At 21.3% G+C, this 17,463-nt stretch overlaps 3 protein-coding genes across 3 annotated transcripts; 1 reads left to right on the forward strand and 2 right to left on the reverse strand. All coding sequences in view use genetic code 6, as the record gives it.

Moving 5' to 3' along the window:
* Positions 1-695: 695 nt before the first annotated feature.
* Positions 696-1,409, reverse strand: TTHERM_00657230 (hypothetical protein; the record flags this gene model as incomplete). Its single annotated transcript, XM_001024023.2, has 1 exon — positions 696-1,409. The coding sequence occupies one exon, from the start codon at positions 1,407-1,409 to the stop codon at positions 696-698; it is 714 nt and encodes a 237-aa protein (XP_001024023.2).
* A 1,541-nt stretch (positions 1,410-2,950) lies between these two features.
* TTHERM_00657240 (amine-terminal domain guanylate-binding protein) lies at positions 2,951-9,507 on the reverse strand (the record flags this gene model as incomplete). The annotated part of the gene is made up of 16 exons (XM_001024024.1): positions 2,951-3,736; positions 3,793-3,963; positions 4,023-4,220; positions 4,280-4,713; positions 4,767-4,845; positions 4,906-5,388; positions 5,448-5,846; positions 5,899-6,078; positions 6,137-6,593; positions 6,652-6,785; positions 6,848-7,048; positions 7,110-7,697; positions 7,985-8,398; positions 8,595-8,963; positions 9,156-9,328; positions 9,441-9,507. 16 exons carry the CDS (start codon positions 9,505-9,507, stop codon positions 2,951-2,953), a joined length of 5,133 nt encoding a protein of 1,710 aa, XP_001024024.1.
* A 1,210-nt stretch (positions 9,508-10,717) lies between these two features.
* On the forward strand, positions 10,718-17,122 carry TTHERM_00657250 (kinase domain protein; the record flags this gene model as incomplete). The annotated part of the gene is made up of 27 exons (XM_001024025.2): positions 10,718-10,934; positions 10,993-11,038; positions 11,133-11,222; positions 11,288-11,377; positions 11,511-11,600; positions 11,658-11,753; positions 11,850-11,939; positions 12,006-12,095; positions 12,174-12,263; positions 12,322-12,414; positions 12,500-12,589; positions 12,648-12,737; positions 12,799-12,888; positions 12,945-13,034; positions 13,122-13,214; positions 13,403-13,492; positions 14,569-14,658; positions 14,719-14,808; positions 15,227-15,316; positions 15,487-15,576; positions 15,639-15,728; positions 15,782-15,871; positions 15,928-16,017; positions 16,148-16,237; positions 16,489-16,581; positions 16,633-16,830; positions 16,924-17,122. 27 exons carry the CDS (start codon positions 10,718-10,720, stop codon positions 17,120-17,122), a joined length of 2,745 nt encoding a protein of 914 aa, XP_001024025.2.
* Positions 17,123-17,463: the final 341 nt, after the last annotated feature.

Here is a 17,463-nt window from a genome sequence, read left to right on the forward strand (position 1 = left end):
AACCCCAACCCCTTTATTTTGAAGATAATTATTGCAATCAAGAAAACAGGAACATAGTTTAAACAACTATTCTTTCTATTGAAAACTTAAATATTTTGTAAAATTAAGATAAATAAAATATTTATATTTTTTTAAAATTTAATAAGATTTTATTTTATTAATAGAATATAAAATTTATCTAAATGTCTTTTGATAATAAATATCTTTAAGTTTATTTGTTTTTTATCAGAGAAAATATTATTGTATTTTTAAATTTTTTTGTCTATTATTACATTTAAAAACTGCTTGATTGATCATCAGATCTTAGATTTTAGATATTAAAAAATAACGATCAATGAAAATTTAAAAGATATTCTATTTTTTTCATTTACTTGATATATTAAATCTATATTTTTCATGTTAATAACATCAGAAAAAACTTAAATAAAATAATTTAACGAAATGAAGATCTTTAACTTCCATCTTCCATCATTAGTTGTTGCATGTTATATAAAAATTTTGCTATTTTCATCAAAAATAATATAAAACCAGAAATATTTGTGAGTCATATCATATATAAAATAAAGAAATTAAGTAAAAAAGGGAAAATCAGATTGCTAAGGTTAAGTGTTGATTATAATAAATGGATAAAGTGGTATATATAAATTAATTATAAATTTATTTAAACTTAACAAAAATAGTTTGTTTATAATTTTTCAATTTTCCTTAGCTTCTTCAGCTTTCTTTTGTAATTCATCAAGTTAGGCTTGATATCTCTTTTTAATAGCATCGAAGACAGGTTTGTTTTCGTCCATAATCTTTCTTTGGTTTTCAGGAGAGAGATCTTCTTCAGTGATAGCCCACTTTTCCTTGAAGGCCTTAATTTATTCTTCAGTGGTACCACAGTAAAGAGGAACTTGTAAAGTTACATTGCAGATCTTTCTGAATAATTTTATATCCAAGAAGAAACCAGCATCCAAAAGAGGAGCTAATCTTCTAGCATTTTCCTTAATATCACTAGTGTTATATTCCTTGAAGAGTTCGTAAGATTTTTCGTCAATGTGATCCTTCAAAACATCAGATTAGAAAGGGAAAGTGTATTTCATGCTGCTTTCGTCGTAGTCATGAACTTGCATAAACTTTTAAATGAATTGTAAAGACTCAGTAGTTAAATTTTCAGTGGGAATAACTTCATCTTGATTTGGAATATTCTTGACGTAAGTACTTAACTAAGCGAATTTGGGGTCGAATTCTACAATGACGCCTTCCTTACTTTTTAATCTAATAGGTTGGTTATCCATTTTATATTATTTACAATTTCTTATATTATTCTTAACAAGGTTTTATTTTTACTTTAACTTCTATTTATAAATTAATTATTTCAATTATTTAATACTTTTTGTGTTTTTGAAATTAACTTTTCCACGCATACAGGCTATTCTAACTATAGAAATCAAAACCTAAAGAATCTTGTTTCTAATAAATACTTATAGCTTTGGTTTTGCAATATCGCGGTTAATAGTTGTCACTTCTCACTTTATTTTTTCTATCTGTGTATGTTTCTTTCTGATCTTTTTAATAGAAATAAGAAGATGATAAGAAATAAATTGATTATTGAAATTCCCTTTTGGAGAAAAATTTTGCTATTTTTCATAAATAAAATAAAGTTGAGAATAAATATTTATTCCAGAAAAAAAAATAATTCTATTTTATACAATAAAAAATATATATGCATAAATTATATTATCAAGAATATTTTTATTTCTTAATTAGTTAATTTATATATAGTATCTAACTTTTTATTGACTTAATTTATTCTCAAAGTTATGATATTGAAAAAGATTAAATTAGCTATAATATTTTTCTTCTCAAAATAAAAAATTTATTCAATCTATTATACCTAATCAATTTAATAATTTTGTAAATTAAAAACCCAAAAAGGAATCTATTCAAAATTTATCAAAAATATTAAACAAAATTATTTTTATAAAAATCTATCTCAAAATTTAATATTTTTCTGATTAAAATACTTAAAAATCAATTCAAATTATTATGATTATTTTTAATAATTTTTTTTATGTGAAATATATAGTTAATAATATTTTTTGATAACTCAAATACTATTTACTATTTTATATTTATTTTATTTAAAACAAATTATTTTGAAAATCAATAATAAAATCTAATTTACTTTCCTATTTACATTAAAATTTTAATGGTAAAAAAAACATTTAGACCACTTGTTAAAATAACATTATAATGCTAATTAAATAAATAACTAACTAATAATATAACTAGTTACATTTTTATTTTAATTATGTAAGTTAAGTTTAAGGGATGATAATTAATTGTTTTAAAATGAATATTTATTAAGTTTATGATAAATAGATAAATTATTAAAATCGAAATTTATTTTTTCAAAATCTAGTTTTTGCTCAAAAATTACCTTAAAACTTCTCAATTTTAAAATTTTAAATGAAATAATAATTAATAGCAAAAACTTTTTAAACTAATGTTAATTATTTGTTTTATGTTGATTATAATCAGATATTTTAGGATGTTATACTATTTCTTGTGAAAATAATTTATCTGAAGGACTATTTTTAAATTGGTAATTATGAGGTTAAAGAATTTATTATAAAAATTAATTCTTGGTTAATATCTAAGAAATAATAATAGCCAAATTTGTAAAATAAATAATGAATGTATAAAAAGTATAATCTAAAAGGATAGATTTTACTAATATATAAATTATAACATGCATATTTTTAGGTGATTTTAATTATAAAATATAATAAATTCATTGTATTATCTAATTAATTATTATTTATTTAATTATTATAAGTTTTTAATAAAATTTATAGTGTTAATTTATTTTTCATGATTCATCAATTTTAGTTAGATTCTTTTAATTAATCAAGTAAATTTTTGCATTAATTAATAACTAGCTCTTCTTGTCAATAGGCTAGCATCAAACATTTGAATTAAAATATTTGAATTTTTCAATCTAGAAAGGTTGGCTATTTTAAGGATAAATGTTTTATTAACCATAGTTGCTAGGATTGAACATAGGAGCTTAAGGAGATGACATATTTGGGTTATTATACTACATGTTATTTGATGAGATCAGCTATTATGCTTTTTACTAATCTTGCATCAAATATTGATATTATAAAAATTAGTTTTATTGAGCTTCATCTTCTTAAGAGTTCAAAGATGTAAGCTTCTAATTCATTTGACGACTGGGATCGTAAGGCATGATTCCAGCAAAGTTAGTTATGTCATTTAAATTTTTTTATTGGTTTAAATTAGAATTGCTCATAAATTAATTATTTTCTTAGATCATTGAATTCTTTTTAGACAATATCGAAGTGTTAGAGACTGGACTTTATTATTAGTTAGTTGTTCCAGATCTTTTTATTCCTGATTTACTAGAAGAAAGGGCTGTATTAGATTGTATTCCAGTTCCTACTAAATTAATCGATCTACGAGTAACTCTAGATTCATTACGTAACTTCTCGTTTTCTCTAAGTAGCAATTCTTTCTTCTTTTCTAACTTATCAATGTGGTCTTGTAACTCATTCTTTTATACAAGGAGATGGTCTCTATCAAGATTCCACTTTGCTCTTTCCTTTTCGTGTTCAAAAATAAGAGTACCTCTTTTTTGTTCAGCCTCTTTGTATTTCTATTCAATTTCTGCTATCTTTTGTTTAAGAACTTCTTTATCTGTATCAAGTTATCTTTAATAGTCTATAATCTACATTTTTATAAAAAATATGAGTAAGTTTAATCCAAGGAATTAATTTTATTTACCTTTTAATCTCTTTCGTTTTTGAGTTACTCTATTTCTAGAAGCAATTTCTTCTCGTTTTCAATGAAATCAGCTAATTTCTTTTCGTTTAACATTTGATTTCCTAGTTTACCATGCTTTTCGACGAGCATATTCTCTTTTAACTGCTTAATTTCTTTATTAAGTCTTCTTATCTGTCATATAAAAATTTGTGATTTCAATTAAAGAAATATTTAGTAATGATAAAAATTACCTTATCTTCATAATCCTAAACAGATCTTTAGTTATTTTCATTTAATTCATTAATTTAGTTTTGGTATTTCTTTTCCATAGAAATGAGAAGTTCATTGAGGTTGTTTTCATGCTCGTCCTTTTCATTGCTTCTAGCCTTTTGTAAATGCATTAAAGTCATTTCAAACTTCTTTAAAGCATCAGCTAAATCTTATTTAGCCTTTAATTATTTTGATAAGCAAGTTAATTAAAAATTTTAACCTATTAAAATAATATTACCTATTCTTTTTATTGTTCCAAGAAAGCGAATTTTCCTTCCCATAAAGCCTTATCTCTTTCATAGTTAGTGATAAGTTCATTCTTATCTTATTCTAGTTGAAGGTTAAATTATTTATATTTGTCAGCTTCATTTAAGAGTGTTTTCTTTTCAAGAGAATATTACTCCTTAAGTTATAGAATTTGCATAACATAGTTCTAATTTTCAGCTTAGTACTTCATGTCTAATTCAGATTTCTTTGATTCGATATTTGCTAATTTTTCTTAATAGATAGCTTTCTCCTTTTCAATTTAAGAAAGCTACTTGTTGTAGGTTGCTTCTATTTCCTTAAGAGTTTTTTTAACCTTTTCATACTTCTCCTCCATCTGGTCTCTTTGTTATTAGAGTTTATCAGTTTTCTCATTCAACTCTTGATTCATTTCCTATTTAAGTATTTCTATAAAAAATAAAATTAATTTTATTCAATTTATTTAAAAAAGAATATTTTACTAAGTTTTTCTTCATAATGTTAAATTAAAGTTTCGTTTTATCTTGCTAAGTCTTCATTCTTCTTGGATAAGAATTCATTCTAATAAATTTAAAAAATTTAATAAATAAAAACTAAATTTAAAAATATTTATCAAATTACTCTTTAATTTGAAAGAGCTATTTCTCTTGAGAATTCTATTTTTTATTGAATTTATTCATCTGAAGCTTACTAAAGCTTTTGCTTAAGATCGTCGATGTAATTTGAGTTTTCAGTTCTCTCTTATTACATTTCTACCTTAGCTTGAGTTAATTATGATTCTCTCTTCTTCAAGTTGGCTTCTAAATTTTCTTTCTTTTATTGAAGAGCAATGTTTTCTTTCTCCTTCTTTGATAATTCTTGAGTTAGATTTTCAACCTTTTGAATGAAAGTTTTTCTTTCAGCATTGAAATTGTTGATGTATTATTCCAAGGTTGTGTTATTGTTGCTTTGGAGATTAAGCAAGCTTTCTTTGGTTTCCTTTGTGTACTTTTCAAGAGTTTCAATTGTTTGTTGCTTCAATGCAAGTTCATGCTCATATTATTATACAACATTGTGGTATTGAGCTTCTTGTTCTCTTAAATCATCCTTTAAGTTTTCTATTTCCTAAAATTAAAATTTTTTTATTTAACTTTTAAATTTATTTTAAGTAATTAATTAAGTACTTCTTCATAAGTGTGTTAAGCTTCTCTAATTTACTCTTGATATTCGTCACATGATAGCTAGTATCTCTTATCCCATTTTTCTTTATCTTCAGCTAATCTCCTTTCAAGAGTCTCTCTTTCGATTTCATAAATATTTTTAAGTTAGGCTAAACTTTCTTCAGACTTTGCTTGAGATTCGCGAATGTCCTTTATAGCATTTTGCTTGATTTCTTCAATTTCATCTTCAAGAAGTCTAATTCTATTAATGTATCTTTCTTCAACTTCCTTGAAACTCTTTTGCTTTTCATCTTCAAGCACACTGTTCTTTTCCTCAAGTCTTTGATTTACATTTTTCAATTCTTACACTTACTCTTTGAGTTATTCTATTTCCTTTTAGAAATCAGCTTCTTCAAATTTGTTCTAATTATTAATTGTATTATTAAAAAAACATCAAATGTTTCAAATATATTACTCTCATTTCTAATTCACTGTTCTTTTCATTTAATTAGTCTATTTATTAGATGTAACGCTTCTTAGCCTTTTCAAAATCATTTTCAAGTGCCTTTATTTCTCTAGTGTGATTTTCTTTTAGTTCTTGTAATTAACGATTATCTAATTTACCAGAGCTGTCTAAACTTGAAGACTCCAAAGCCTTTTGAATAAAAAAAGAATAATTATTATAGAGAATAAATAAAAATTAAAACAAATACCTTCATAATAGCTTCATGAGCTCTTTTGTTTTCTTCTAATTATTGCTTTGATTCTTCAAATTGAACTTGGAGGAATTCTATTTTTTGTTAAAGAAGGGCTTTTTCTTTTTAGAAATTATTTTTGAAGTTAATCAAGGTGTCTTCCTTCTCTTTGATGAGCTCTTCATAGTAAACCATCTTTTCTTAAAGTTCAGTATGATTTTTGCTCATATCATTTTGAAGGAACTAAGCATGCTACTCTTCGTAATTTCTTAAATCTCTTATTTCGTTTTAAAGTTTTTGGATTTACAATTGAGATTCTTCAAGGAGTCTGCTCAAGTTATTTTCGTTAACTTCCCATTTTCTTTTTTCGCTATCAAACTTTTGTTGACGATTTGTGAGTTCATTTTCAAGCTCATAAATTCTTTCTTATAATTCATTGATTTTCTAAGTGAGGGATTTGTTTAAAGATTCATACCTTTAATTAATTAAAAAATAAATATTATATTTTTTTATAAAATCTAAAGATGTTTTACTTGTTACTAATATCTTTAATTTGTGAGTTATAGTCTTTCTTAAGACTCTTTATGTCGTTTGATTAGTCTTTGTCTTTTTTAGATAATTCTTCCATTTACTTCTCATAGAACTAGATTCTCTAGGTGAGTAATGCCTATTATTATTTAAAAAATTATTTTTTAAATTTTATTAGCCAATAAATAGATAATTAATTACCTTTTCTTTTTCAAATTCAGATTAAGAAAGAATTTTATTTCTTTCTAGCTCTGAGAGCATTTCTTCCTGCATGATTAATTTCTACTTTTGATCATTTATGACTTTGACACACTCTTATTTTTCTGAAGTAGCTTATTCTTTAAACTCATACTCTAATTTTTCTTTTTCGCTTTTGACTATGGCTAAATTTTCTCTTAAAACCTGTAATTTTATTTAAATTATTGTTGGTCTATTTAATTTTTTTAAAAATATTTTTTTTTACTTATTCGCGCATTTCAATTTCAGTTTTTTCAAACTCTAGTTAAGATTTCTTAATTTCATAATTATTGATTTCGGAATGCATACGTTGCTTCAATTCTTAGAGTTCGAATTCTAATTTCTTTTATACTTCTTGACTTAGAGTTTTTTGAATATCTTACTCATGGGAGAATTATTTGATGAAGTATTATGCACCATCAGATGTTGCTCTATGAATAAAATCAGAAACAAATTATTAGCGATTTACAGTCTTAGGTCCATTTTCCATGAAGTAATTGTAAAATAGCTTTAAATCTTGCTCGTACTCTGGGTAGTTTTTATATTCATTCATTTTTAACTTTCTTTCTATGCTTTGGAATTCTTATTAGATAAAGGATTGACAGTTTCTAGCGCTTTCTCTTTCATTTTCTTATCTGACAATATTAAACTTTTGCTTTATTTTCTTAATGACTTCATTCAGATATTCTTCAGATACTTCACCAACAGCTTTCTTTTTAAAGATGGAAACACTGCTTTCCTTAGCCATTTTGTGGTATATCTTTAAATCTTCAAGAGAGCATGGAATCTTATTGTGTAAAACTTCTCTTAAGACCTTTTATTTAAAATTTAATTAATTAATTGACTGACTGAATATTAATAGAAATTTGAATTGAAAAGACTGAATTAATTAATTAAAAAATGAAAGTAGAATTTTGCTATTTTTTTCTAATTTTCATAGCAGAAAAACCAGTATTTTTTGAATTATTTAATTAATTGATTTCTCTATCTACTAAAAATTTTTAAAATTTTCTTCCAATCTTAAGGCGAAATTTGAATTTTTATGTTTTCTCTTCTTTTTAATTGTGTAAAGGTGTTTCTTAAATATTTGTTATTAATTACTTGATCATAATTTTCAATTGCGCTTTGTTAGGCTTTGTGGCATTCGTTCTTGCAAATATAAGACCAAGCATTTTCTACATTTGGAACAGCTCCGTTGTTTATCGCAAATACATAACTTTTAATTAAATCACAGTACATTTCTCCTGTTAAATTTTTGCCTCTAAGCTATTTGCATTTCATTCTGCATAATATAGATTTTCTCAAGTTAATGACTTGTTCAAAGAATTCTGGTCTTAACTAGTCGAAGTCTAATTTATCTAAGTTCTACAAATTTTCTTCATTCGTTAAAGGTCTAACTAAAGTAGCACAATCTCTTTCTTTGAAGAAGGTCGTTAAGAGTCTTCTAATTCTGTTTTTTTGTTCTACTTAGTCAGAAAATCCCTTCTAAGGTTGCAAAGCTTTCTCTAAATAATCCTATAAATTAATACCAAAATTTAATTAGATTTTGAAAAAGATATTCTTTAAAATTTTTAAATTGTTGTAAAAGCACCTAAAAGAAAAGTATTGAATAATCAATTACTGTTTTTTACTAACTAGTTAATCAAATAATTAAGAATATTGTTGATATTTGTTTATCATTTTATAATTAATTCAAAATGTGCTAGTTTACCTTAGATGTTATTTACTCTCCTTCTTAATCTACTAGTTGAAGAGAAAAGTCTCTTACTACCCAAAAGAATGAAGGGAGATATTAAGAATAATCTTCGAAATCTATTTCATCGTCTTATCCACTCTTAATGTGAATATTTTTAGTGAGATTGACAATTAAAGAGAGATTTTGAATTGCAGCTTCGTCAATCGAACCAACAGAGTTATATATAAAGCAAGAACTTAAAAGGATAGTTAATGCAAATATTCTTGAATCATGTGTTGAGTCTTCATCAAGCGCACCTATACCTTCTGAATCTATGATTAAAATGTGAATAGTTTCACCATCTTGATTCTAACCTAAAAGAGGCTTTCCCCAAACCCAGAGTCCCTTTTTTAAAAATACAATATCACTTGCTGAAATTTTGATATATTTCATTTATTTCTGTAATTGATGTTTTGATTATAACTCTATATTGATAAATATGCTTTTTAAATTGGCTAATTTATACTTAAATCATTTCAGAATTATTTAAAAATAATTTTTGTCTTCTAAGTTAATAATTTAAAGTCAAATCTTTACTTTTGTGCAAGGATTAACAGTGGGTCCAACACCAAAACCGTCTGATCTACTAAGTAACATTTGGTTGAGCAAATAACTTTTACCTGTACGATACATACCAGCTACACCAACAACTCCTATGGGTCCTGGGACGCTTTAAATAAAATCTATCGCTTCGTCATTCAACTAATAACCTAATTTTAAAAAAATATGTAGCTATGCATTATGTAATTATGAGGCATGGAATGTATATATCTTGGTAGAGCTAAAAAAATAACTGAACATGAAGTATTTATATTTGCTTACACTATTAACTAGGATTGAATGACACAAGAGGTATTGCTTCCTCCCTATACTGACCTTTCTTTGACATATTTTTATTTGAATGTAATTAAATTATGAATAGCTTTACTTCAAATACTCTTAATTAATAATAATTTTTTTAATTTAATAATTTAATTTTTTGATATGAACGAATAAATCTCTTAAGCTACTGCTGCTTTTAATTGTTTGATAATTAGATTGATCGATTTCTTCAATCTTTTTGTTTTTTTGAAAATTTAATTAATTATTCTTCTTAAATTTATAAAGATTTTTCAAATCTAAATACAAAAAAAGCAATTAATTAAAATCTATTTATTTAGTTAGTATTCATATTTTACAAAATCATAGCAGATGGATATGAATTGTGATATTATAAACTCCTCTTCAATTTTATTCATTAATTTAAATAGCTCTTTATTAAAGATAAATTTTTATTAATATCAAAGAAATTGTAAACCGTCTCTTTTCCAAAATTATAAATTGTGGGGACAATTTTTGTTAAATTAATAAATAGGCTATGATAAATATCAACAACTTTTATATAAGCTATCTCCAATAATCAAAGCTAGCTAATTATATTATTCTTTGATAAAAGCACCTACTAAAAACATTTTTAAGTTCTTTAAAATAAAATATTATTTATTAGATGAAGGAAGTATAATAAAATTTATTTTTTATTTAAAAAATAATTTGGATCTTTTAATAATTAATATGAGTTTCTTTTAAGTTACATACAATAAATATACAATTCTTTTAAAAAATACAATAAAAAAAAATTTTTAATTGTAATTAAAATAGATTTTAGCAATCTACTAACAATAATAATTTAAATTTATTTTTATTTAAAACTAAAATTTAAAATTATATCAAAATAAGCTAAGATATTATTTTTTATTAAATTTCCATTTATATTATGAAATCATTACTTCCTTTTAATTAATTATTTATTCAAATTTTAATTGCTATCTTTGGATAAATCTTTTATAAGAAATTAATTTTTCATATTCATTAATAAATACTATTATTAAAGTTAATATTGAATGTTTGTTATAAGCTTTTGAATATTTATTTATTAAGTTAAATTTATTGATAAATTAAAGTTTACTATTTAGTTTAATTAATAAGCATAATATTTACTAAACAAAGCATCCATTTTTTTATCTTTAAATTTTAAAGCTATAAATGTTTTTAATTAAAAAAAATACATTTCAAATTTAATTATTTTCTTTATATTTGATTAAAAGAAACTTTTTTGATTTATGAAAGAATTTTTAAAAATTAAAAAACTTTTTAACAAAAAATACAACAAAGAAAAAATAAAACAATATAAAATAAAAAATGATTATATCTTAGATAGAATAGGTTACTTAACATTTATAAAAATATTAAAATTTAAAGTAATAAATAATAAAAGCTTGATTCTTATTCATCTAAAGAAGCTTCATAAAATATAAGCAAGATCCAGCTCTTGTTTAGGTAATTTAGTTTAATAATTTAAAATAAATTAAATTTTTGACATTTTTTTAAAAAAAAGCAATGTTTTTGATATTGCCTCTACTCATAAAAAAATATGTCAGGAAGTAATAAAATTTTAAAATTTAAAAACTTTATTGATAGATTTTAGGTAAATAAATTCATAGTCTTATTTAAAAAAATAATTTATAAAATTAAAAGCTATAATGAGATATTTGACTAAAATGCCACTTTATTTGGAAAAGCTTTTGAAAAATTAAAAAATTTGACTTAACTTTCTCTTCAACTTCAGTAATAAAAATTCTTATATTAATTTATACTTTTTTAATTAAACCTAATCATATAAATCGAATTAGAATAAATTGCATAGAAATTCAAGGGGCTTAAAATCTCTTTACATCTATTGGACAATGCAAAAATATAAGACTAATAAATATTGATTTAAGGTATAGATAGTATGATTATGTGTTTTATTAATTCATTATTTTTTGGAGATTGATTGGTGTTTTTGCTTTTTTTATTTAGCTTTTTATCAAGTAAAATAATTTGTTACAAAATTTTTTAATTCAAAAATTTAAGTTAAAACAGGATAAACTTATCTAATACAAGCTAGTTAATTAAGTCTCTAAGTTAATTATAAAATCTTACTTCGTTAGCAATTAACTTAAGGTAATTAGAATAGGATAAAGAATTAAATATTTATATTATTTTTAATTAAAATTAAAGTGAAAATTTTATAGAATCAGAAGAACATGAAATTATTGATATTTGTGAATCTTTATGTGAATTTCATAAGTTGAAAAACTTATTTTTAGGTTTATAGTAAAATCTTTAATAACTAATTATAAATATAAAAAATAAATTAAATTTAGAATCTTATTTATATTTTGATATATTATTTATTTAAATGATAAAAAGATCCATTAAAATTTCTGATAAAGATTTATCTCAACTATTTTCATAGCTTGGAAAAGTAAAGCAATTATGTAAACTTAAACTTGATTTAAGGTAAAATTATATACAAAACAAATATATCTGCAATCTAATAAGCAATAAAATTTTAATTTATTAAAGCGATAATCAAATATAAGAGTAAGGAGCTTTGATTATAGGTGAACAAATAAGCTAACTTAAGAATCTGGTTTCTTTGAATTTAAATCTTAAGTAAAAACAATCAATTAATTTTTATAAAATATTTGTTAAATAATTAAAAAACTTTATTATATATATTTTTATAAAAAGCGATAATAAAATTTAATCAGCAGGAATTATAAATCTAATTTAAGGAATAAATTAAAGCTCAAAATTAACAAATTTTGTATTAAAAATCAAGTAAATAAATTTAAAATTTGTTTATATGCTTAAAATGCAAAAATATTTTTTAAAATAGCTTTAACAAAATAGAAAATATGATAAATTAAATAGATTTTAAATTAAATGTAAATTAATTTAAATTTTTAAATCACATAGAACTAGATTTAAGGTAAATTTTTAATTAATTTTACTATTATTTTTAATTTAATTAATTCATAATTCATTATTGCTCACATTAAAAATTTTTCAAAAAGCTATAACGAATTTTGTTAGAAAGAGCTGAAATGCTTATTTTACTAATTTAGTTTAATTGAAGCTCTTAAGTAACTATCTGTTGACTTAACGTAAATTATTTAAACAGACTTTTTATATTTAAATTGTTAAATTTTATGTAAAAATAAGTTCCAATTAAATAAATGATCTATGTTTACAAGGGCTTTGTGATGGAATTATTAAATGTACAAATCTAAATGATTTTAAACTAAATTTAAGGTAATTTTAATATTAAATTTTTAAGATCAAAATTTAAAAAATTGTAAATAAATTTAAAAAGCATTAACCATATTACAGATTTTGGAGCTTAAATAATTGGCAGTTCAATAGGAAAATGTTACAATCTCTGCTCACTAACTCTAATATTAAAGTAATTTCTAAAATCTAAAAATAGAATTTAATAACTTAATTTCTTCTATGAAAAAGCTAAAATAAAATAACTACTTAAGGTTTTTATTATTTAGATTAAACATTGGAATACTGTAAAAATTTGGCATCTTTTTCACTGTCGTTAAGGTATTTTCTTACTTGAAAATAATCAATTATTATAAAATATATTAGTTCATGAAGCTGAAAATTGGTTAATAATATTTTAAAATTTAGAATGAACTAAATAAGAAGTTAATAGGAAGAAATCTAACTGCTTTAAAATCTTTAAAAGTGTGCAAATCTTAAATAATTTGTTCTTCAGATAAGGTAAATTTTTATATTTTTAGTTTTTTAAGGAAGTTTATTAGCTTTTTAAATAATCCAATTTCAAATTAGCAAAAAGTATTGTTTTTAATAAAAAAATAAAAATCTTGACTATTTTAATGATTTACTTTTCATATCTCCTAATTTTATTTGAATAAGTAAATAAATTAAATTAAAATATAAAAAAAAAGCAACAACTCTTTTAGTGATTATGATGCTTACAAATTGTTGAATTCTCTTTACAGCTGCACAAGCTTACATACTTTAGAATTAGATTTAAGGTAAAAATATTACAACACATTTTACTCATAAATATAATTGCTATGAATAGTTTTTATAAGTTTTACTTACCTGCTACTTGCTATTTTTTTATTTCTATGTTAATTAAATTTTTATTATATTATTTTAATTTATAATAGATAAAATTTGATTGAAAAAGATAGCTTCAAGATTATATTTAGGAAATTAATTAAGATTAAAAGATTAATTGTTTTAAATTTTAAGAATCTTTTTTATTGAAATATATGTTAAAAGTAAGTAATCTTATTGATAAAATTTATTTTTAAAAGTATTTAAATTCTAACTTCCTTTAAAAAATCAATTTTATATTTTTATAAAAACTATTTTTCATTGTTATTTTAAGAAATAAAAAAATCTATTGATAACATAAATAGAATTGTAAATTTTAATATATACAAATGAGAAATAATTATTTTTTATAAATATTTATTTCTAATTACCAAAATGCAAAAATGGATAAATTAAATAATTTTTAGATTTTTCTTCAAATATATTCTTTCAATTTTTATTTGTTCTCAAAAATATAAAATTTATGCTGCTTTTATTAAAAAATTTTCCTTTTAATTTTATAAAGAATTATTAAGCTAAAAAATTCAAGTTGATAAAATTTTAGAAAAATGATTAATAAAGAAAACTGCTCTTAATATACGAAATTATAAACTGTAAATTTAATTTCTTATGTAAGTAAATTAGAAATTTTTAATCTTTAACAAAAGTTTTTATTATGCCACTGTGAAGATTTTGAGAATCTAAAACTTAGCTTTTAGTAAGTTTATTAATATTTCAATACTTAAATATTTTATATTTATTTTCATAATATTTTTGAGAAAAAGAAGTAAAAAAAATAAAATTACTCAAAGCGATCTATTGTAGTTAAGATCTAAATTAGAAAAATGTGTTAATCTCCGTGTATTAGATCTTAACCTTAAGTAAATTAATTAAAATTTATTATTAATTTCTATTTATTTTGTTTAATAAAAATATTAAATAGAGTAAATAAAATTAATTTATTTTTATGTAATTATTTTAAAACTAATTATAAAATTTATCTAATAAGTGAAAATAGATTAGATGATAAAATTTTATCATTTTTATTCTAAGATTTTTTACCAATTAAAAAATTATTGGGTCTGAAGCTTGATTTAAGGTAAAATATTTTTATAATATCTTTAATAACAACAAAAATTATTATTAAAAATTACTTCAGTACTAACAAAATTGAAAATCAAGGAGTTAAGATATTAAGTGATGCTTTAAGTCATTTTCAAGAATTAGAAGACTTAAATATTGACTTGAGGTATAATTAATTTATTTGTTAATAAAGATTGAAAATAAGAAATGTCATAAAATTTATTTTAGTATTATTATTTTTAAATTACAAATTTTTTTATTTAAATTCAAAATAAATTAGGATTATTTTTTCGTTTTTTAGATTAATCAATAAGAAAAAGAAGCCCTATTGTTATTTTTCACTAAATTTTACATTATAACTAATTATATTTGTAAAAAAAAATTTTTATTTTTTTTTAAATACTAAATTTTTTGGAAACAAATATTATTTAGATTAATCAAACTATCAAATTTTAACATCTATTTAGTTTACTTAAAATTAATTTTTTATTTTAATTTCTAAAATTAAATATAAAAAGAATTTCTCAAAATAAATGAAAATATTATAAATATTAAATCATTTTTACCTTCATTTTATAAAATAGTTGTAATTCAATTAGAATAGATGGAATTTCTGCATTAAGCATTATCTTTTAAAGATGTAACAAACTAATTCAACTTAGAATTTCTTTAAAGTAAATTGAATTAAAATTTGCAATTTATAATTAAAATAAACTTTAAAATGCTTAATTCTTTTAAAGATTTGTATTTAGAAAGAGAATAAATCTACTTTAGTTAAAACAAATTATCTTAAAAATGATTATTTTTAATAATAATATGATTTTTTCACAAATTAATTCAATAGAAATAATAATTTGAATGATATTGACTTAGCTGAGTTGAATAAAAATTTAGGAAATTGCAAAAAATTAACCAAGTTATTTCTAGACTTGAGGTATCTGATACATAATTTAATAAATTATATTAAATTTAATAAGTAGTTTTAATAATAAAAAGTTATAATTAGATTGGAGTGAATAAATATTTATATTTATTTTAAGGTTTATCAAATTGCTAGAATCTTTAAAATTTACAGATTGACTTAGAGTAAAATAAATTAAATTAAAAAATTACTCATTTTTTGATAAAAAATTTAAAAGGAAGAACTATATTATTAATTAAGCTTGTGAATGTTTTAGGGATGAAATTGGCAAATATACAAACCTTTTTAGTGCTAATACAAATTTAAAGTTATTTAAATTTTATTGATTTGAAATTTTTATCTAATATTTCTGAAATAATTTAGAAAAAATGAGATCGGAGATTATGGAATTGAATTATTAAGTTAAGGGTTAGCAAAGTGGTAAAACATAAAATAAATTTCCCTAGATTTAGAGTAAATTTTATCTTTAATCCTTTTTTTGTTAATAAAAAAAAACTAAATTGTCAATCTAAAATAATAATATTTATGAAATATTCAAATAACATAAATTTTTTTTATATTCAGTTTTATTGTTACATATTAGAGAAAATTAGATTGAAGATTATGGTATTTCATAGTTAAGATAAGGATTAGCTAGGTGTCAAAAAATGCAAGATCTCTCACTTAACTTAAAGTAAATTTTATAAATTTATTATGTAAAATTATAATAAATATATTTTATTGCAGTTAAAAATAATAAAAAAATGGTATTTAAATATTATTTGGCTCAATTATTTGTTTACATTATTTATAGAATTACAGAATACCAAATAGAAATAACATTTTATTTATTTTTTGAATAAATTTACAAATTAAAAATCTATCATTAAAATAAATTTTTAAATAATTCGATTTCTTAAAAATGTATTATTAAAATTAATAAAGCTCAAATCTAAAAATATCAGATGATGGAATATCTAATATGAGTAGAAACCTTGAAGTTCTTATGAATCTAACAAAATTAACACTTAGTATAGAGTAAAATAAACTTTAATTAAAAAATTTGCAATATTTTAATATGATTATTAGGAGAACTAATGTCAGTGATGGAGGAGTTAGTAGCTTAGGAAAATTTATTCTAAAGTTAAAAAATCTTCAAATTGTTTCTCTTTCTCTTTTAAATGGGTCATTTCTTAGCGGATTTTAATTAAGAGAAGGAGGTCCTAATATTTTAGCATCAGCTCTCGGACATCATTAAAACATAAATACCTTAGATTTAAATATAGAGTAATAAATTTATTAATCATAATATCTTCTTTTCATAATTATTTTTCTAAAACAAATTAATTTTTATTGCAATTTTACAATTTTTTTTATTAGAAATTTAACAACTTTTTTTGGAGAAGGAATTCCTGAAAATATAAATCTATAGAGCTTATCTATTCATACATAACTATCATATGTTGATTAAGATAAAAATACCTTTGCCTTTGGGTTAGGATTGAAAAATTTTATAAATCTTAGCTCATTCCGTTTAATTTATAAAAATAAAACACATGAAAAAATAAACAATTAATGAGCTTATCATATATTTTCTTAGTTAGAAAACTGCTTAAACCTTACAAGTTTAGTAATTAATTTTAGGTAAAATTATTATTTTTTTATAAATTAAATTAAATTAATATTATATTTTCTTAAATGATACTTTTTAATAGTGCTATTGGTTGTTTTGATCAAGGAGCTTAAGGTTTAAGTCAAGCATTAATTAAATTGAAGAATCTTTAAAATTTAGATATTGATATTAGGTAAATTTAACATTTTAGATTTATATTTAAAAGTTAATTTCTTAGCTTAACAAAGCTTTAATTAAATTTTTGAAATATTAAACTTAACAAATTATTTTTTCACTTAGTGAATCTT

Source organism: Tetrahymena thermophila (genome assembly GCF_000189635.1).
Source record: "Tetrahymena thermophila SB210 genomic scaffold scf_8254402, whole genome shotgun sequence".
Taxonomy (NCBI): Eukaryota; Ciliophora; class Oligohymenophorea; order Hymenostomatida; family Tetrahymenidae; genus Tetrahymena; species Tetrahymena thermophila.